The following is a 20868-nucleotide window of genomic DNA, read 5'->3' as shown; positions in this document are numbered from 1 at the left end:
AGATGTGCCCTCTTGAAGCAAGAATACGCTGGAGCGTGAAAGCGTTCAACTCTGCACCATTTTACGCTTGTCAACTCCTATGCTCATCCCCAAGAAATAAGAGAAATAACTAGACAGAGAACAGGCCAGAAAATGGAAATCATGAGATTCCTATGTCTTCTTTTCCCTGAGGACTAAACCACAGTGCCAGCATTCATGGGGTTCTCCAAGTCTCCAAGTTAATACCCCATTCAGCAACCACAATTATGTGTACAATATTGGTCAGCCTGCAAAAAGTGCTGCATGCAACATACGAAAGCAATTAGTTGTAGCTTGATAAGGAGGCAAAAGAGAAGAAAATCTTGCCAAGTAGCAATCATGTTTTATGCCTGTGTTTGATATGCATTTATATACTCATATATATCTTTGCCCAGACACTTGCACTTTAGGTGTGCTTAAAGGGGGAATTCTAAGCAAAAGCCATTAAGTACGGTTAAAGAAAAACATTCCTTAATACAGTAATCTAGAGGAAATATATGCCAAAGGGACACATTTTCTGGGAAAAAAAAAATAAAAAAAATTCCTGAACCATATGCTGCAAATACACAGAAAACTTCTTTGTAATGGAAAGCTAAGGCTTTGTGAAGATACTGATGTGTACCAGATGGTCGTTAGGTAGAGAAGGGTTTCACACAAACACAAGAAATCAGTCTATTCACTCTGTTACTAATGTGTTAGTCTAGTACACACTGAGAAACAACCTTTCACACCGAACCAAGACAACCTTTCTTCCACCTGACTTTGGGGAAACAAAGCAGGAGTAGATTAGACCTTGACAGCCTGTCCCACTTGTGTTAGAGAAGTATTCTGCAAACACTTACTATTGGACAGTGGCTGTCCCCATAAGCGGAATCACTGTGTCCTGTAAGTGCCCTTACAGCCAGTACCGCTGGGTGAACTTCACCTCTGAGCACAGTGGCACCACAAATGCACGAGCTAGTTAAGTTTCTCTTATAAACAGAGAAAAGACTGAAGTGGCAGACAATGCAGTCCTGGCCCTTTCACACACAACCATTATTAAACCTTTACAATGTGTTGTATAGTTTGCAACACGTAATGAGCCTTTTTTTTTCCACTATACCATTTTTACCTGTGTAAATAAGCTTTCCTGCAATTTAAAGAGAGTTTAAAATTTTGAGGTGTGCCCAGGACCTCTATGTTAATATTGGTTAATACCTAAACATCTAATGAACAATTCTGCCTCTGTTTTAAAACAAACCACCTGAAAACCTGCAGAGACGGTGCTTTTCAAACTCACGTGTTTAAAGCAAACATGTGGAAATCAAAACAGACACTCAAAAAAAAAAAAGCCCAACTGGTTTACGTGCTTCCATTATTTGGAAAAAACTTTTCATTTGGAGTACTGTAATCAAGTAACAGAAGGAGAGTAAAAGCACTTAGTGTCTACAGGCATGGATAATGATTCAGAAGGGCTGCACTTCTGTAACTATAGCTCATTCTGAAGTGTACTTGTAAAATATAAGGAGGTTTTTTCAGGTTTAAAACAAAGACAGGTATTCAATACATATTTGATAGTTGCTCTAATATGTGCAAGTCATTAGGATCTCAGAGGTTAAGATGTCTGCACACTATCCTATTAACAGCTGTAGCAACCTAATCAGACAATTAGAAGGAAAGGCTAAATCAATACTACAGAGGGAGAAAGGACTATGTCTAGGGGGTAAAATAAGGGCCCAATTCACTAAGAATTGATGTTTTGAAAGGTAATTCAGGCTGCTTGAAATTTTGCAGAAGAATCTAGCCTAATCTCCTTGTTTAAATATGCGGTTCTTGCATCATTTCTCTCTGATGTTCTGCAGCCAGACTTTCAGCCTGCTATCTTCTCCTTGGGTTTCAAAAGGGATGCACTTGAGCAGTCATCTGTGTGGACTTTACACTTTACTTGTTTACAACCCATTACATGAGACTGCCCCAGAAAAGGGAGCCCACCTGCCAAATTCAGGAGGAGGCTGACGACAAGAATACAAAGATTAAGGGCTTGATTCTCCTTTCATTCATACTGCCACAGATCAGGACTAAGCCTAAGCCTGTTGAAGTAAACTGATTTACAGCAGAGTAAATCAAGGGAATCAGGCCTTATGACATCTATTTGCAACTGGTGTTTCAAATGCCTTTAGATACATTTAGTCTACTGGGTCCAAAAGCACCCTGAGCATTCACTTGTTACTATTCCGGTATATCCCAGAATGCTGAGGTTTAATCTATCAAGAAATATCATTTGCTTATGCATTTAACTGTACTCAGTAAAAATGCACCACTGATAAAATTTTCATTTTCTCAAGAAAAAGATTCAGAGCAGTCACTACAGTTACCAAACATGAGCATGTTTACTGAGACTGGTTTACTACCTCATGCTGTAATTTTATACACTCCTTATGTGGAAGATATGTAGAGGTGACTAGCACATTTCCTTTCATATTTTGGCATGGTAGGTGAAAAAAAAAACCCCTGCAATAATATCAGAATGGGTATTTTCAATAAACCCCTAAAAGGAAGAGCTGACTTGCCTAAAGACCACTTTATCAGGATGTACCTGAGGAGGGTCAGTGAAGTCATCTGTGAAAGACAGGGCATAAGTGGGAACCAATGCTAATGTCGGGTTTGCATTTCTCCACTGCATCTGCCAGCAGGGTCCTGCTCAAAGAGATGGGTTAATTCCCGGAGTCTGTCTTGCCTGGACAGTAAAATGGACTCCCTTTTTACCTGTACTCCCAGCTTTTTTCACTCCGCTGCTCACTTGAATAACTTTTCAGATTTCCTGGTCATATTAAAATATCAGCTATTGCTGAAGTCCCAGCTAATACAGTAGCTGATGGGATCAACAGCCACAGCCCCACAGATGTAACTGTTCAGCCTACAAATGTGCTTAGAAGCAGGAAATCTAGAACATTTCTGACAGCACATCAGCACTACGCAAAGGCCATTTTCTTTATCTTTACATTCAGCAGTACGAATTTAATTATTACTATTAATTACTGGTTTGTGCATTGGAAATACAATTTTCAAATGAAAGAAAGTACAAGCTGTATATGCAGATGAAACCATGAGTCTTCCACACATCTTGTCTTTGATTTTGTACATTCCCTTCACTGGTTTTCATTATCATACTTTCAAACAAGTTTCACCTGCACGTTTTCCATTTCCCGGTAATAAAGAACATGGCGAATTTGATTTTACTTTTACAAATGCTGAACAGCATTACTGTGCCTCCAGTTATTTATATTCCACTGTAGTGAGCTGTCATTGGTTCTGGTTTGTACCTACATGTTTTGCAGGCATGAGATGAAAGGCTCTATTAAATGTTCATAGTAACTGCATGCTAACCTACCTCTTGCTACATCCAGCCAAACATATCGTGGATTTGCCCTACCGCTGGTGAACTGCTAGCCTTTTACAGCCTGAAAACAACTTTACAAGCAAGCTCCCATTCCACATGGAAATTCTCCATTGACTTCACTGGGAGCAATACCATGTATCCTCTTAGCCTGTGAGTACTTGTCTGTGTGCAGGATGTATATAAAGACAAACTACTGCAATATAGTCTAGGTTTGAATTTAAAGTGATTATTTATTTTGCAATAATTCCTCATGAAGACATTTATTCTGCACTCCAAGTACTAGAGTAATCCACTTCCAAATATACAGAACAAAGTAGTGGAAAGTACTATGAGCACAGATTAACAGCTGCCTCATGGGAAACTGCTACTCTAGTCTTGCAGAAATGCTCCTCTTCAGCTCAGGTAATTTAATTTGCTACGTGAAACCCTTTTTTTTTGTTTACAGATCAGATACTGTGAGCTTGGGTAACAGAAATGACTCACCCTAGCAGTGCCCTGCAGGAGTCAAGGCATAACCCAGTCTCAGCTCACATGTTTAACAGGTTAATTTTCCTTCTGAGAGATCTTTCTGTAACCCAGGGACAGTTCTGCCCCTTTCCCTGAGGTATCTCTGACTGCTGCAGCAGTCATGACACCAGCCTCATGACGAAACATGAATGGGAAGCTGCTATCTTGTTTTTCCTGGCAAATAGGTAGGATGCATCATTGCACCCAGGTGTTCCTTTCTCTGAGTGTTCAGATGAAGCATGCTCTTAATGTCTGCTCATACCCCATTAAAACAGGCCAAATCTTATTTCAATTCAATGGAGATAATTTTGAGGGAAGACAAGAAAAGATGGATTGAAAATCAAAAGGTATGACTCAATCCTAGTTGTGATTAGTGAATCAGGCCCTCAGACCAAGACAAAACAAGTATTAAAGGGCAATGACTATTTGAGTACAGAAACTACTAGGTAAGACAAGGATCAGGAGGAATTTTTAAAAACACCCATAAACTGACCATACACTGTGTCGTAAGACATTTCATAATCAGGTGAAGCTGTTGAGATGTCTATGAACAAAATAAATTGGGAAGAAACATTAAGCAGAACGAAAGTATGAAAATACTTAAGATTTTAGTAAAAACTGATTCCTCCAAAATGGGTTTGCTGTCAGTAAATAATGAAACTAAGAACTTCCTTACCATTCAGGGCTACGAAGGAATCTGAAAGACAAATAACAGGGGAAAAATCATTATTTTTCTCTCTTTTTTTTTTATTTTTTACTCTTTTGCTGCTAGCAATCTTCTATCCTACAGCTGATACTTATAAGTATGTGATTAGTACCCTAATGACCCAGGCAAAACTAATATTCAGACATACCTAAAAACAATGTCTGGCTCTGAAAGTGTTCATGGCCAGCCCTGTGCAAGGGAAACCAACTAGGAAGGCAAATGTCCTCCCTGCCACGGCTTTCTTTGTAAGATCAAGTTTTTATCTATCACAAGGCAACACAAGTGATGCAGCCAGCAGTGGGAGTCAGTGAGGATGAAACTCGAATGACCCAAGACCACATGAAGTAGTAAGATCAGCTGGGTTATCAGGGAATGAAATCTACGCCTTTGCAGTGTCAAGGTTCAATGCATCATTCAGGGCTAAAGGGGGATTTAGGCAGGGTATAGGCTTTGTTCTCTCTGCACAGAAACAGACGTCTCTCCATGAGCACAATGTGCTGTTTCTGAATAATTTCCTACCTTTATTTTATATTTAACTGATATTAGGTACCCTGCACTTTTGTCTAACCTATTTGCCCAAGGAGAGCAGAACTGTCTGAAAGGGCAAAGTTGCTAGGAACTGACCTAATTTTGGTGCTAACAGCACTAAGGGAGAACAGGAGGGACTATCGTGTGCACCTCCTTCAAAAAACTTTGAGACAGCCTACATAACCCTGTCTTAGGGCAGAGGAATGTGTACCTGAGATGAAGGGAGGGCATACAGAGGCTGAATCCTTGTATTCCTCCAAGCACAGTGACCACAGTAGTAAGTGGCTCTTGAACAAGGATGCACAAGCCATGAGAAGGCTCTGTCTTTCTCCAGAGCAGCTGGCCAGCACTGTATCCCACGGCACATTCTAGCCCTCCATTATTTTGTTCTGTATTCCAAAAAGTAATGACTCTCTCACTGTACATTACTTCCTCACCTTCCGCAGTTTTATTGCATGTACAGGCATCAGTGCAAACTGCACTGAAAAGAATGCGATTCTTGATTTCATAAGGTTTATAAATAATATTCGGGGCTCAGTATTACACTTGGCAAGAACAAGAGCTGCCCTGAACACAGACGTTGGTATTCCTGAAGGTTGAGAAACCAGCATGTAAGGTTTCTTTGCATGCAGTGCAAGCTGTACACTTTTAAGCACCTCAGTGAAAAATGTAAATGTTTAAAGACTGTGTTTAAGCCTCCAAGTCAAGCTGTCAGTACCTAAGGTTTACCATTAAAATTTCTTAGGCAGGGTCAATAGTGACTGGCTCTTAATACCGCTATGTTGTGCAGCCTGCGTGTAAAATCCACTAAAGTTCACAAAGTAAGTAGTTGCCACTTCTTGATGTGGATCCAAAGCTGAAGATATATTTCACTCTCTCCCTGTCCTTCATGGGAATGTAGTACAAGTCACATTCTACATGAAAAAAACAATCCGCTTCTTGTGCAGCTACATAAACAACCCAACTACGATGCGTAACAAAAACAATGAACACCCAACTCATTATGTCATTGCTACAATCAATATCCTCTAGAACTGGGGTTTTCTCACTACATAACTGCTTTGAAGTCTGGTGTTTGCATAAATCACACCAACGGGGCAATTTTCCTTATATACATTTAAACAACCATTCCTCTTCTGAACCTGTATCATTAGCTGTCATTGCTGTCCCTGTTGTGGCTTACATATTGCTACCAAAGAACGTCCAACAGGTAATGGTGATTTGAGGCATTCAGAAGAATGCTGCGACACATGGTAAATAGAGGGTAAAAGATTTGCTTACTTTGGCAGTCACCCAGTCCATCTGTATTGCCATGTTCTACGTCCTGTTCAAATGCCAGTCTAAATAATAGGAAAATACAAAACAGTATGAATAACAACAGTTGCAGGCATGACCAGAAAGAAATTATCAAATGTTCAACTGAAATAAAGCCCTGCCATAAAACTGGCTATTTCTTTGGAACCTCCACAAAAAGGCTGAAAAATTGCAACACAGAGCTATTTATCATTACTTAATGATTTCTTGGCTTCTGATAATGCCTCTTCTTTATATTATTACTCTTTAAAAATCCACTGTATGCCTTGCTGTCAAGGCAGGTGAACAGATTAAAACCTTTTAAGCTCTTAACTCTATCATAAATTATAATATCAGGAGCAACTACGGTACTACCTTAACTTGCCCATATAGTAGACAAGGTGCACTGATACTTGATGTGAGAAGGAAGGTGACCCATTCGGTGGGTGGTGTGCTGGGGAAAGACGACCTGTGTTTGAACAGTCACTTAGGTACTGCGCTGGATGAGGATGCAAGGCGTAAGTACCAGTCCACTGATGCCATTCCACTGAACTCAAGGGTCTTTTTTGAAAAACACTCACAGGCTATTCTAGCTGGCATGCCCAATTTACACTGCTAACCTCTGCCTGTGATTTTGGATAACTAGTGAAGCTGTTCTTCCAACTTCCTGTACAATTAAAGATGAATGACAAGAGCCTTGGAAAACGTCCAAAACAAGCCCTTGTCTGCCTTAGTTAGGATCCTGCCCTTGAGGCATAATTATCCTTGCAGGCACCTCATTCCCAACTCCATGCTCTTAAAACTCCTGCTCAAGTGTCACCTACTCCAGGAGGGCACCTAACATCTCTGCCAACTGTTGGCTAGTTTACAAGTTCCTTAGATACCTTCTTGGCTGAGCTGGATCCCTTTCCTAAGTGTTACGCACTGGATGGTGAGCGACCTGCCTTGCTCACCTCTGGAATGCACCACTGCAAATTATGCTGCCTCAGTCTCCATGGATCTATTGATAAACATGGAAGCTGCTTTTATAGTAAGGTATGTAAGTTCCCTACAACATGCCATCGAAGTGCAAAAAGACTCAAGCATTTTGGGAATACTGAGAAAACCTGCTATGGACACAGGTCAATTTTAACATTATTCTACCGAATGTCCAGTCAGGAACAGTCCACACGCTCACAGTAAAGCATATAAAAAAAATAAAATAGCTATAGCATGCCCAGTGGACAAAACCATTTCAGTTCAATTAGGAAATTAAGAGCAAGACACAAGCACAGGAATAGTTAACTCATCCATTACATACTGAAGACCCATTCAGGAGCAGGGTTAAGTGGGGAGAGCAGTGGGGCTGTTGAGGTTGTGTGATGTTGTGCTACACTTGCACCACTACCCTGAGGAAGTATAGCTGCACCTTAGAGTGGGAAAGCATGAGGTGTGTCAGATGTGGCCAAGAAATGATATCTCTGAAGGGGATCAGCTCCCTGCAAGAAGGCTTTAGTAACCGTATTTAAACAAATCTTCACAGACTTTCATTATTGTAATTAAATTCCATGGTTAAGGAAGGGGAGATCCAGCACTTCTCTCAATCTGCTTCAAGCTCTTACTGTGCTCTGATTCCTCTTAGTAATGCACAGTAAATTAGAAGGACTGGTTTTGTTTTCAATGGACAAATTGCTTCGGTAATTTAATTTGGATTCTATTGCCTCTTTAATCAGCTGTGATGGCTCCAGCGTGGGCTGGTCCAGATATACCCATCCAGTTCCCTCCTTTCAATAACACACAACCTTAGTACAGCTCTTTCATTTTCTTCCTCCTCCTCCTTCAGCAGTTACCAATCAACTGAGAGTTCACATCAGAAAACTTTGTGAGACATTTCAGGGTTGAATGCAAATAAGGTAGAAACAAATACTTCCCACATTTTTCCTTTCCTAAGAGCTCCATGTTTCACATAGCTCTGCCCAAGACTGCCCGGCGCCACTGCCAGACCTTCACGTCCCGTTCAGCCAGAGCCCTTACTCACTTGGAGCCAAGGACCAGCTGTGTGCACACCCCGCTCTCCTTCATCCATCCGCAATACGGGTCTCTGGATGCTATGCAGGCCCTTGAGAAAGAAAATCATAAGGTGGCATTCATGAGTGCTCCTGCCTTCCCCATGGCCGCAGTGTCAAGAAAACATGTACTGACAGCCACCTGAAAACACGTACTTTTTGCATTTGCCATGACGCTCGCAACGTCCCAGGGGAACCTTGATGACACAAGTGGAGAAGGCGACATACAGTGCACTGCTGGGCTTGTCAAGCTGCATGCCCACAATCCGCTTGTCCTCCACGCCGTCATAGCTGCACCTGATACAAAAAGAAGTTTCAAATGAGGTCTGTTGGGAAACCAGATGAAAACTTAATGATTCCTCAAACTAAATAGTAAAACAAATCAACCCCAAAAGCTCCTGCAGAACAACCCAAGAATGGCAGAATTGAGTACGGCAAGGAAAAGAACACACAATATAGCCACTAGAGCCACTGATACACATAAAAGTGAGTATTAAAAATACATGGGACGGGGGAATAAGAAGTGGAGAGAGACGGCACACCAGACAAGCTTTCTGAAGGGCCCTTCATATTTTTGTGTTTATTCTTCTCCAGCACTCAAAGTAGCTGAAATTTCTGCATGATTATGGCCCACTTCAAAGCCCCCTTAGGCATATTTGAGGAAGGTTGAAATGCAGGAAATTTTCCTTGGAGAGCAGCTTGCTGGTTGTTGAGTTGTTTGGAGAGGAATCAGGTATTTTTTACAGGATTAGAAAATTAATCTTCCTTTGCAGAATTCACTTTTAATTATCTAGCAACTGCTACATAGGATGGGCTGTTTTCTACAAGTACTGGAAAAAAAAAATCTTCTTGCCATGCAGAGACTGATAAGCAGACATCCCCTCCTCAAACAATTTAAAATTACTCAAAAAACTTGGCTTCTCTAACTACTTCCCTTTTCATGGGACAGCCTACTCTGGGAAGTTGGAAGTTCAAAGTCACCCGTACACAAGTACAAAAAGTCAGATACACACTTTTCAGGATTGTAAATGTTCATCTCCTCCAGGAAAAGGCTGTCATTTAGGAAACCACTGTTTCCTGTCCGTGCCAAAAACTTCAAGATGATTCCCTTCTCTGATCCCAAGAAAACCACAGTGTAGTTCTGATATGGCCCAGCAGCAGAGTCCACGGCAATTTTGGTCAAGCGGTATCTAGAATAGCAACATGGCATTTTGCATCACTTGGGATTAGATCGCTGTTTATTTTATTACATTTTCCGTTTCAGAGAACTGCGTGGTAGCCTTCTAGCAACCATGTAAAGTATTTAAGCACTTTTCCTAGCTGAATAACCCTGTAAGTCAACACAGACAGTACCAGTTTGGCCACCAAATGGTGGCGAATTTTCGTGTGTTTGCCGGCAAGTCCATGTGTCCAACAGCTAGCAGAAGTGTTTGCAGAAAGCTGAACGGGGCCATTTAGGAATAATCCCAATCAAAAGCAAAGCACTGGCCCGGTGAGTTCTTCAGGCAGGGAAAGAAAATTAGCACAGTGAATTTTCTATTTTAATTTCAAGCTCTGTCACATTAAAAGCAGCAATAATGATAACTGATCTACATCCAACTTTCTTGGCAGGAAAAGCTGTGCCAGTGCAATAGTGAAAAGCTGAAATGCCTTTTTCCTCACTAAAAATAATCACACAACTGCCACTAAGTGAGTTGGTTGCTGAGATGATACTGAATCTTGGGATGACACAATTTGTTGAAACCGAGTACTGGTGATTTGGTACCAGTTATCTGGTACTGGTGATCGAAGGAAAGTGTTCCACAGAACTTGCTACTCTCACCTTTGGTTAGAGGTATAGAACCTGACATAAAAACCTGACAGAAGATACATTACTAGAACTAAGTCATACCCTTTCAAAGCTAAACAGCACCTGGCATAAAACTCTACCCTTGTTCAGAGGGAGTGAGGAAAATACACAAAAGTTAGTCACTCTATTCTGTTCACAACTGGAGTGTACATAAGTAGTATGGTGACCACAGCAAAGAGTGGGAATGTATTTGATTGGAAGGGGATGGTGTACTTGAGGCTTGCTGATTTATGAGTCTTTGTTCAAATCCCTTCATTATTATTTTTCTCTTGTTGCCATAGAAAGGATACAGATTATGTGATTACTTCTGCCTGTACACTTCTGTAAACATTAAAACATACCAGTACATAACCGACAGAAATCTTCATATCCTGTGAACACATCCTGGCAGACATATTTGTATCCTGTGTACATATCCCTGGGCTGTCTGCTGATCCTTGCCCAAAGTTTTCTACCGAGCTGCCTCAAACACTTGACCCATAAGCCAACAGGCGGGGTCAACCTTCCCCTCACAGCATTTCCTCCAACATCCGGTTTCAGCACAGTGTGGTTGGAAAGGACTGAGGTTTGTTCCTATCTTGAAAGCTGCTCAGGGAGTTCTGCAGCATCTGCTCAGTGCTGCCACTGTTCCTACTTGGATTCATGCCCAGCACACCAAGGATGTTTACAGAGTTTAGGAGTATTCTGAGCAAGACTATCAGCACGACTTACAGCTACAATGAGCCCAAGAGGTACGTACCTGACCATTGTTCTCAGGAACCAGGGTCGATTGACAATGGAAGGTACAGCCTCGTCCATCAGAGGATGTGTTTTGATGAAGTTCAGAGTATCATCCGGGAACTCGTTAGAGGTTATGTATTTTTCTAACGACACAGAGCCAGCACAGCAACCAGGCCTGAACAAAACAAGAAGGTAAAGCCAGAACACTTACTTGATGCCTAGTGCAAATCTCCTGTTGTAATGAGGCCCTCAGTGAAATCTGACATGCATTACAAGGATTTAAATGGGGGATTGAGAAGTCTGGTGTACTTTTTCAGCCCCTCAGGGAAGGCCTAAAATCCTGCTATATCCTCCACTCAAAAGGACTTAACATGTCACCTAGAAGCACAAAGACAAATTTCTTTAGCAGGAGTGTGACACGCACAGTTTGTAGTTCATCCACTGACATGGAACATAATCACTGCATGTGTGCATGGCTTGATGGGGCCAAGGCACAAGGGGCTTTCTGATCTGTAACTATCCTAGTCGACTGCTCTTTCCTGGAATAAAGGCAGTCCCTAACATACAGAAGGAAGTTGATCTTTTCAGCATCTGTGAAAGAAAGTCACTTTCAGTCCTGTCAGGTAGAAAGTGGACTATTGGAGAAGACAACCCAGCAAGCACACATGTAAACATAGGCTTTACCCTTTTTTCAATTTGGATGAAACAATTTAAATACAGTAACACATTGAGGCTTTCACTAAAATGTTATCTAAATATTCTTCGGCAACTTAAATGTGAACCTGCTCACCCTATTTCCTAAAATCCACCCTGCTCTTCACAGGTAAATTAACCTTTCTTTCTGGAGAGGTCATCTCTATACAGGAAGAAGCAAAATGATTCACCGATTATTAATATTTTGTGGGTTATTTTCACCAACAAAAGGTCCATTTGCTCCCATTTTATAAAGCATTATGATTCTTCAAGCCTTTGAGCCACTGTGAAATGGGAAGATAAAAGATGGACTACCCACTCAGAAGTATGCTGCAGTGTCCAATTTTCATCTGATTTGATGTGGGTAGAGCCACTATCATGAATGGAATAATGCCAACTTGAACAAAATATAGAGTGGTTCTGTCATATCTGTCGCTTAGATTTAGATAAATATTCAAACCTTAGGTATCTAAATATTATGTAGGAAGGTAGCATAGGACTGGAGGAGATTAGCTGGGTCAGTGGGACTGGTCCCACACAGCTGCACAATAAGCACTACATGTAGAGACTCTGTGGCTTTTCTTTCCATATTTTGGTTGTTTCAATTGGATTTCAGTATTTTGGTTGTTTTGTAACTGCATACAGAATCAGCAATAGAGGTAGAGAAGGAGAAACCAAGGGCATCACCAGTCCTTGCCAGGGCACTGATTCATAAGGTGACATTCTCAGAGAACTCTAGGGAACAGCCTATGCCTCTTGGCACCATGGTCCCTATCGTTTATGTATACCTAATCTGGAGGCCTATTTCCTCATAAATGCTAATCACATGATAGGATTAATTCTTCTTTTTAATCTCAAAACTGGTTTAATTGAATAAACATAAAACCAAGTAAACCCTGTGCATCTCAGCCAAAAAGGGAAGTGAGGCCCCTGAAAGGCTCAATGTGGTTCTTAGAAATGTTACAATCAATAGGAGCACTAATGTTTCTGCACCATACAAAGATACCCAAATAGAACTCTTATTATTTCAAAGGTGTCTTTTGGCTCATGCATTTCAATATCAGTTGTAAGTAATGATTATTTCTAGTAAGCAGATTAATGGCCAAATGTTACATGAAACAGTGCTCACCACTTCAGCAGTGGCTAAGAAGGAGCTGTATTTTCCTGTCTTCATCATAACTGTTAGCTTGCTATTGGCTTATTCCACAAACTTCTAATGCAGTGCTCTCTTCTTCCTTCCCACCAGAAGAGAAGATTTCTCTCTCCTTTCCCCCTTCCCTGCCAGTACTCTCTGAGTAAGGTCCAAATGACCTTGGAGCCCTCACGCAGCCCTGCGCTATCAAGGGAGTCCATTGTGTCAATGAATTGTTGAAACACTGCAAAAGGGAGAAGAAAATCCAGCAGCAGTGCCAGCAGGTGCCTTACTAAGGCTCAGACTCAAAACAGACACAAAAGTTACCAGATTTTCCAGTCATCTCCAGGCTCTTCTCTGGAGTGACAACTTCAAAATAAAGACAGCACAGGAATACTATACTTGGCAACTCTAAAACATGATGGGCCAAATCAGGATTTAGGCAGACACTCAGTTGCCACCAAAAAGCTTCATGTAATTTTTTTCTTCTGAAGTTATTTAGGATACCCCAAGCAATGTAAAACATACATTAAAGTGGTAGAGCTTGACTGAGACAAATTAATTTGCTTCATCTACATTCATATCATGTTCTCAGAGCAAAATGCCACTGGTGTAAATGAGTTAACAAGTGGCTGTCAACAGCAACCTGTACAAAACGAGCACTTGTAGGAAATTCAAAGAGGGTGTAATAGAGGAGCCACATGCAAAAAGGATGGAAGTGGAAGCAGGGAAAATAACTCATAGGAGGAATGAGGTAAACTGAATCTCCATTTTGAGGGAATGCTGTTTTTTTGTTCCCATGATGCTTCCTCTGTGGCACATTAATTGCATGTTAGCTGCAGAACAGCAAACCACAGAACTGGTGCAGGCTTTGTAATAAGATATCTATTACTGAACCAATTTGCAACAGGTGTGTAACACACACCACTCTTAGGTGATAAGATTGTTCTGACCAAGTGGATCTGATGTTGGCTTGATTTATGTTACACAAATCTTGCTAAAGTAGAAAAATTCTCACTCACATACCTTACATCCAAATGCAACTCAACTCCTAACTCACTGTTACATGTATTTTCAACTGTATCTGCACCTTACAAGGCTGTTCAAATTATCAAACCCCTCTTTTTTTGTGTGCAGGAATAGAAGAATATCACTATACATCAAACATACCTGGGCTTGGGCACTCGTTCATCAGGAACTGGTGTCCATGTTGAGTCTGGAGACTTTTGTTCTTTGAATCTCCCAGTAAATACATTGGCAATGTCAAGCATGTCATAGGCACAGACTGCAGAGCCAGGGATGCTGCAAAGTGACATTTCCCATAAATTGTTACTGATTCTGCAGTTACGCATAAGATCTTGACTGAAAAACATGCTATATAGAAGACTTCCTGTAAGAGGCTACTTAATCCTGAACTCTGTAACCTCTGAGCATTGACAGGAAAAGCCAGCCCCAAGGAAAAACCTGAAATACACCAATCATCAGACAGCTCCTTCTAGAACAATTTGTTGCAAAGCCTCTACAATAAGAAGCAATTGTAATAATCCTGAAGAAAGGAAAGAATCTGTGAGACTCTGGGTACCACTGACAATACATAAGCAGTAATAGCCAGTCTCATTCAGAGCCCATTATTTGAAAATTCAAGTTCTTGTAAATCACAACATCTTGTGGCATTAATTCTCACAGTCCCTGTCATGGCTTCAAAATACACTGCAGAAAGCTCAGAAGTTGGTGCTGCTCAAACTGGGAGAATGCTGCAATGTACCACTGACCTGGCATTTACACGTTATTACTCCATCCTCCCACAGCCTGATCTCCAAGTTTTCCCAGAAGAAAGGAGTTAATTATGCTCAAGAACTTGTTTAACTCAATGAGGTGTAAAGAGCTTACAGAAGCAAATTCAATTTTATTTTTAGATCATAAAGTTGTAAATTATTTGCATTATTTATTTAATTATTTATTATTATTTTATTTATTTGCATGCAAATCCCTAAACCTAATGATATCCTTACCTACATACTTTCTAAAAGGCTCAGGGGTTTCCCATGGTCAGTTACTTGGAAGCATGAACTATTCATCTACCCACCTTTCATTTTTTTAACACGAACTACTATATTTATGTCCGACTTTCACTGCTTGATTTTATCAGGTAAATAGCATGAACCCAGCTGGCTGAGGCTTTCAATCTTGCTTTTAGCTACTAGGTAATATATACACCAAAGAAAATTTGTAGTAACTATAATACTGCTAGAGAGAATAAAATTAAATTCATAAAGGTATATAAATTGATAATAAAATAACTGTTTAAATATTAAAAGGTTTCAAAATGATTATTACTGAAGAAAACAAGAAGCAGGGAGACAGTATTAGTCTTACTTTGATCTCCACAGATTGTGTCTTTTTATGGAAGGGAGCTTCAAAGCTCTATATTAATGTGATACTACACAAGAGGAGTTTTAAATGGAGGCAGCCACACGTATGTTGATGTAAGAGTTGGTGAAGGGTCTATTTGGCCACACATAGGACCTCACCCTAAAAGACACCTCGAGCTAAAAGACCCACTCCAGCTAGATGATTTTGCACTTTGTTGAATTGAAGCCCTAAAGAAAGAAAAACAAACCCTAAAGTCTTGAGGAGTTGTGTAAAGAACAAAAAGCACTGAGAACCGTGCTCAACCCATAACTACACAGAGAAGACTGCAACAACTTTCACTCTTGAGGATGGCATTTTGCAGGTCCACAGTGTGATAATGCCAAAAGGATGGAGTACCGTGGCTCACGGCCAAGCCATTGCCCAACCGCTGGACTACAACCTGTCACCAGCTCCTGTCCCGAGTGACTTTAGATTAGACTGGGGAACCTATTCCAGCTCACCCTAAGAGGAAACTTTGTTCCAATGATCAAAGATATTTGTTGCAGCTTTTTCGCAGTAGGGGAGGAATGAAAGAGGTCTGTCTATATGAGAGGCAGGTTTGTTAATGAGGTGCCTCCAAACCTATGCACCTTTCTGTCATCTTCAACATCTGAGAAAAAATGGAGCCTATAAAATAGTAGCTTGATTTTAACACCAAGTACTTAGATTTTAAATGTGGGGAAAACTATTATTCATGACACACCACAGGAAATACTATCAGAATGGGAGGACAATCTCAGTTTTGAGATAATCTTAAGATACAACCTATTTTCTGATGCTGAATCTCTGTTTGTTCACTTATTTTATTAAGCTAGTTTGCATAAAAAGAGATCATCCTAATTTAATTCTGTATTCCCTATTGGTGGCATAATTATTCCACTGCAGTTCCTAGCGGTTTGATGTCAAAAGCAGCCATTATGCATTACAGGCCTGGGCTTACTCCCATATGAAGTCAGTTCTGTGCATGACCTCACTGAGGTCAGTCTTGAAAAGACATGGTGAGTGTACAGCAAAACCAGATGAATTTCAGCAATAAAGTTCCCCTTTCAGCTCAAACATTACTTTGTGAAACAGCAATATATTTTTTAATTAGAGTGCTACTATTCTTTTAACTTCTCTGGGAGACCTCGATAATTAGATACAGTTACTCTCCTAATAACTTCTGGAGAAACATGTTATAATGTGCAATGGTAATAAATTCTTCGCAGATGAACTGATGCTTTTGGAAAACCACACGAACAATGAAATTCAGATGTTCTGGGGACCCTCTGCCCCATCCGGCAGGACGGTTTAGGTTCTTGGCTCTCCCAGGAGAAAATGTAAGAACCAGTAGGGATACATGAAATAAAGGGAACAAGTAGTAATGTGGCTTTGGGGGTTAGATGTAAACAGCACAGGCCTAGTCCTCTCTTTGTGAGAAAAATAATAATAATATTTTCTCTTTGGAATAACATTCTGCAAAACTTCTTGGTGGCTGGTCTGAATTAGTCCCATGTATAAGAAAGTATGACCAAGGAACATGTCCAGATAGTAAATGGCTGAAAGCTGCTCTAAGTTATCAGATATAAAATGCTGTAAGCAGTACAAGGGTACCTTAAAATGAAACACAGACTACTGGTATGAACATGGTAAATAATAATTACATTGTATGAGCAATCACTTTTTGTACCTTCATAAAGTAAAAAGAAACTGTAGTGAAAAGCAAAACATGAAGGAAGTAGAAGGTAAAAGGTTATTGTCCTTATTACCTATTATATGGAGTGGAGAACGTTGCTAAAACAACATCCCGACCATTGAAATGGATAACATCTGTAACTGCCTGGAGTATGTTAAAGTAAAAGTGTGAATCGCCAGGAACTGAGCAGTTCAAACGAGCCTTGAGAAAGGAAGTCCACTGTTTTTCCAGCACTCTCTGAGATCCTCCCATGTCATTTTTGCAAACCTGAGCCACCCTTGGGAAAACTACCTAGAAGGAGTAGAGCAAAAATAATGGAGAAAATTAAATGCTTGTTTGAACTAAAGATTTTGTTGGAATTCTGCTTTTACAACAAGGTGCTTCATTTAATCCCACGTTTCCATAATCTGTGACAAATAAGAAACAGAGAAAAATTAAGCTTTGGAACAGTGTGCTATAAAAGATAAGGCTGTAGCATTTACTATACAGCCATAAATCCTTCAGGAGATCTGTCCTCAACCCATATAAAACTCATTTCCATACCAACTGCTTAGCTTTCTATTTCCCCAAACAAAAGCACATTTTATATTCACAATCCCTGCAACCCACGCTGCCTGTTCTGACTCTTGTGTTTTCAGCACTTAAAACCTATGCAGATCTCGCTGGGCTTTTATTCCTGCCTTCCACCTTTGTGACCTTGGTCAGCTCTTCCGACTGCTTTAGTCAGAAAGCTATTATGAAATTAGCAAAAATGCAGAAAGTGTTTAATTATTCTTTGCAGAATGGCAGAACACAGAATGCCTGACCCTGTTTATTCAGCACTCCAATTCAGATTTCTTACAGAAAAATATCTCCCTGTTTTGGAGTTTGTTTTCAACAATTTCCTACTAAACTGAACTACCTACATTTGCCTTGTTCTTTTTATGATTTTAGAAAAGAGACTCCAGTATACACTACCACTGTAAGAAACCACCCTGTTTCTTTTCAAGGCAGTAAAATGTTTCACTCCAACCAACCTTTTGGCTTAAGCAATAGGAATCTTCTCAAAATGATGACCTTGTCATCATGATTTATGGTTCTCATTTCAAGGTCACTCCTAACAGCATTGGTCCAAGAATAGCATATGTTTTGTTCCTCCTGAATCTGACAAAGTCATTCAAGGCAATATTTTTGCCCTTACCTTTCCCATGCTGTTGTACTCCACTGCTATTTCTCGGAAGAAGAAGTAAATGTAATTGCCATAGTCCACCGCCTGGACGAAGTATGGTTCTAGGAAAAAACCCAAGACATCCTATTTAGGCACCGCGCGCAGCATATAGCATGCAAAGAGAAGCCGAATACATTCACACTAAACACCCAAAGGTGAAATGCTTGCTCAAGCTTGCTCAGATTTCAGAACTAGCAACATCACCAGTGCAGAAGAATCACTGTCTGGGGAGAGGACAGCTGGGGAGAAGTCTGTGCCAACATCACCGCAAGGTAGTTAAAGTGTTTGCCACTAATACGTCTGCCCTGTGTGGAAGTATGAGGAAAGGTAAAGAGGCAATATATATAGCGGTATGCCTGAGGGGTCCAAGCCGTGCTCTTCATGGCATGCAGGCTGTGTGTGGAGGGAAAAACAAACCATGTAACTGCTTCTGCCCACACATGACTGTAGCAGCAAGCAAAGCGGGACAAAGTCAACACCTGGCAAAACATTTCTGCACGCAGAAAAAGACTTCAAACTATGGCTTTGCTCACTGTTAAAATCATTCCAAATGCTAAATATTTGTAACGCCTACATGAAGCTAAACAGCACCGTTCTTAACAATGAGGGCATTAGAGCACAGAAATTGCCTAATTCAATGGCAGCTATACAGTCCCTAAGAACCATAAAAGAAAGGCTTTGTGCAATATTCCCATAATTTTATTTTTATTGATGAATCTTAATGTTACAGGACAAACCCTCTGTGCTTCATGAAGCCTTGACTGTTACCTAACATTCTCCTGGGGGCAAGAATATTTTCTAACACAGTTCAAGCACACCTAGATCTGCAAGTTCCAACCGTTACATCCAACAGGTGTAAGCTGATGGATTTCAGCTTGGAAAGCTGCTGGAATATATATTGCGATCTACCATGCTCACAGTTTCTGTCAGGTGCAGTAACTTGGGGTCAGGAGAAGGAGGAGAGAGACAAACAGAAAGCACTGGTGAAATTAAATGACAGAGAGGTCTGTCAGGAATACAAGACTCTCATCAGAGATGCTTCTCGTTTTGTTTTGTTTGTTTATCTACCTTTCAGCCACTTTGAGTCATGCTTAACTGTCCGCAGAGTTGGGCTGTCTCCAAGGCTCCGGTATATGACTGCATCGATTGCAAGGAAGTCGGTCACTGTGGCAGAATACAGCTTTCCCTCTGGGGAGGAAAGAAAGAAGAAACGAGGGGAGGTGCATTAGAAATAATGTAATTAGTTTCTCTCATCAGTCAAATGAGATGGGGCAAACAATATCATCACAATCTCCTTAGGAACATGAAGGGAAGAAATCCAGCTAGGTAAAGGGGACTGAGCACTGAACAAGCATGCCACCAATTTCCAAAACTGTCATATCAGAGGAATGCTGTGGGAGAAGAAACCTTATGGTGTAATTTTTCCCCAGCTTAGGTAAGTCATACCCTGTCCAGTTTCCTTGCACATGCCTCTGGTTCAATGCTCATAAATTCTGCCTACGTTTGTGAGCAAAACAAATATGGGGAAACTGTAACAGAACTGTTAGTTTTAACTCAGAGGGCAAGTCAGACAGGTCTTATGGACTGCAGCTAATTGACACTTATGCAAATTTCTCCCTTTGAGAGCACTCTTCCTCTGACAAAGATCACTAGCAAAAAATCAAACAGCATGCACAGAGCCCAGGCGAAACAGGGATACAAAGAGATGGAGGAGGATTGCCTATCTATGGTTCTTTTCTAAAATGTGTTTTAGGCGTTTTCTTCATGAATTATGCATTCCTCTCTGTTAAATAATTGAAGGACAAGCAATGAAAAGGACAACCAAAAATATGCAAGCCTATGAGGAGGCAAAAGCATTAGTTCCAACATTTTTAAATTACATTTGTTGTCTAATCAGTTTGCAGGTCATGGTAACTGTATGGGGCTGTTTTCACGTGTGAGACACACCTTGGAACATGATGTATGGTAGAAGCACAAACATTGCTGCATGAGGACACAACTCTGTAGTGTCTACATGAAAATCAGAATGGCCTCCATTTCATTTGACAGAGATTATGTTGCATGCTGGGCCTTGAAGTCACCAGCACTGAAGACATATCCAGCAGACAGCATAGAGGCTGCTATTGATCAAGATCTCCTCATTGCACTTAGAGACAATGTTTTATTTCAGCTCAAGATTTAAAAATTAGACTCTTTTTTATTAGAACTGTACTCTGAGCCCCCATATTTCCCATCATTATTTGGCTATTTACAAATGGGCTTCTTCTCTTAGCAAAACAGAAAAAAAAATAAAAAAAAAAAAGCAGATAGTAAAAATGATTTTAAAACAGAATAAAAAGCTGAATTGTTTAGATACGGATGTCTGAACTCATATTAATATAATCACACTTTTTTTTATTTCCTGCTAAGTTCCTGAAGACCATGTGACCAATTACAATTTGCGCATATCAGCTGTAACAGCTACAGGCTGCAAGAAGAGTCATATTCATGTAAGTGCACCCAATAGACTTGGATGAGCTGGATTAGTGCCCTAAACTGCTCTGAAAATGCTTTTTATTGCACTCCAAAAAGTTACCATGAGTATCAATATGAATGGCATATAAAATGGTGATTTCCTGAAGCTAGCAGATTTACACAGTATATTCTACAAGAATGTATTTGAACAGTATCACATTTACTCTGAATCATCATGAAAGAGCATGAT

The 20868-nt window shown here is 40.4% G+C and overlaps 1 protein-coding gene across 5 annotated transcripts in view; it reads right to left on the bottom strand.

The window, feature by feature from the left end:
• The window catches only part of SEMA6A (semaphorin 6A), a 116980-nt gene that overhangs the window by 29368 nt on the left and 66744 nt on the right, over positions 1 to 20868 (bottom strand). For 3 of the 5 annotated variants that reach the window (XM_065661902.1, XM_065661905.1, XM_065661903.1), the window contains exons 8-17: positions 19233 to 19352; positions 18138 to 18226; positions 17031 to 17248; positions 14041 to 14172; positions 11065 to 11220; positions 9490 to 9666; positions 8633 to 8773; positions 8449 to 8529; positions 6420 to 6478; positions 4581 to 4601 (exon numbers count right to left, since the gene is read on the bottom strand). In XM_065661902.1, the coding sequence (XP_065517974.1) occupies positions 4581 to 4601; positions 6420 to 6478; positions 8449 to 8529; positions 8633 to 8773; positions 9490 to 9666; positions 11065 to 11220; positions 14041 to 14172; positions 17031 to 17248; positions 18138 to 18226; positions 19233 to 19352 (1194 nt within the window). Of the gene's footprint in view, positions 1 to 4397; positions 4449 to 4580; positions 4602 to 6419; positions 6479 to 8448; positions 8530 to 8632; positions 8774 to 9489; positions 9667 to 11064; positions 11221 to 14040; positions 14173 to 17030; positions 17249 to 18137; positions 18227 to 19232; positions 19353 to 20868 lie in introns of all 5 variants that reach the window. The other 2 variants (XM_065661906.1, XM_065661904.1) reach the window with 2 other exon arrangements.

This window comes from Lathamus discolor, chromosome Z (genome assembly GCF_037157495.1).
Source record: "Lathamus discolor isolate bLatDis1 chromosome Z, bLatDis1.hap1, whole genome shotgun sequence".
NCBI lineage: Eukaryota > Metazoa > Chordata > Aves > Psittaciformes > Psittacidae > Lathamus > Lathamus discolor.
The sequence above is the reverse complement of the archived record's forward strand: the minus strand, read 5'-3'. Positions and strand labels throughout refer to the sequence as shown.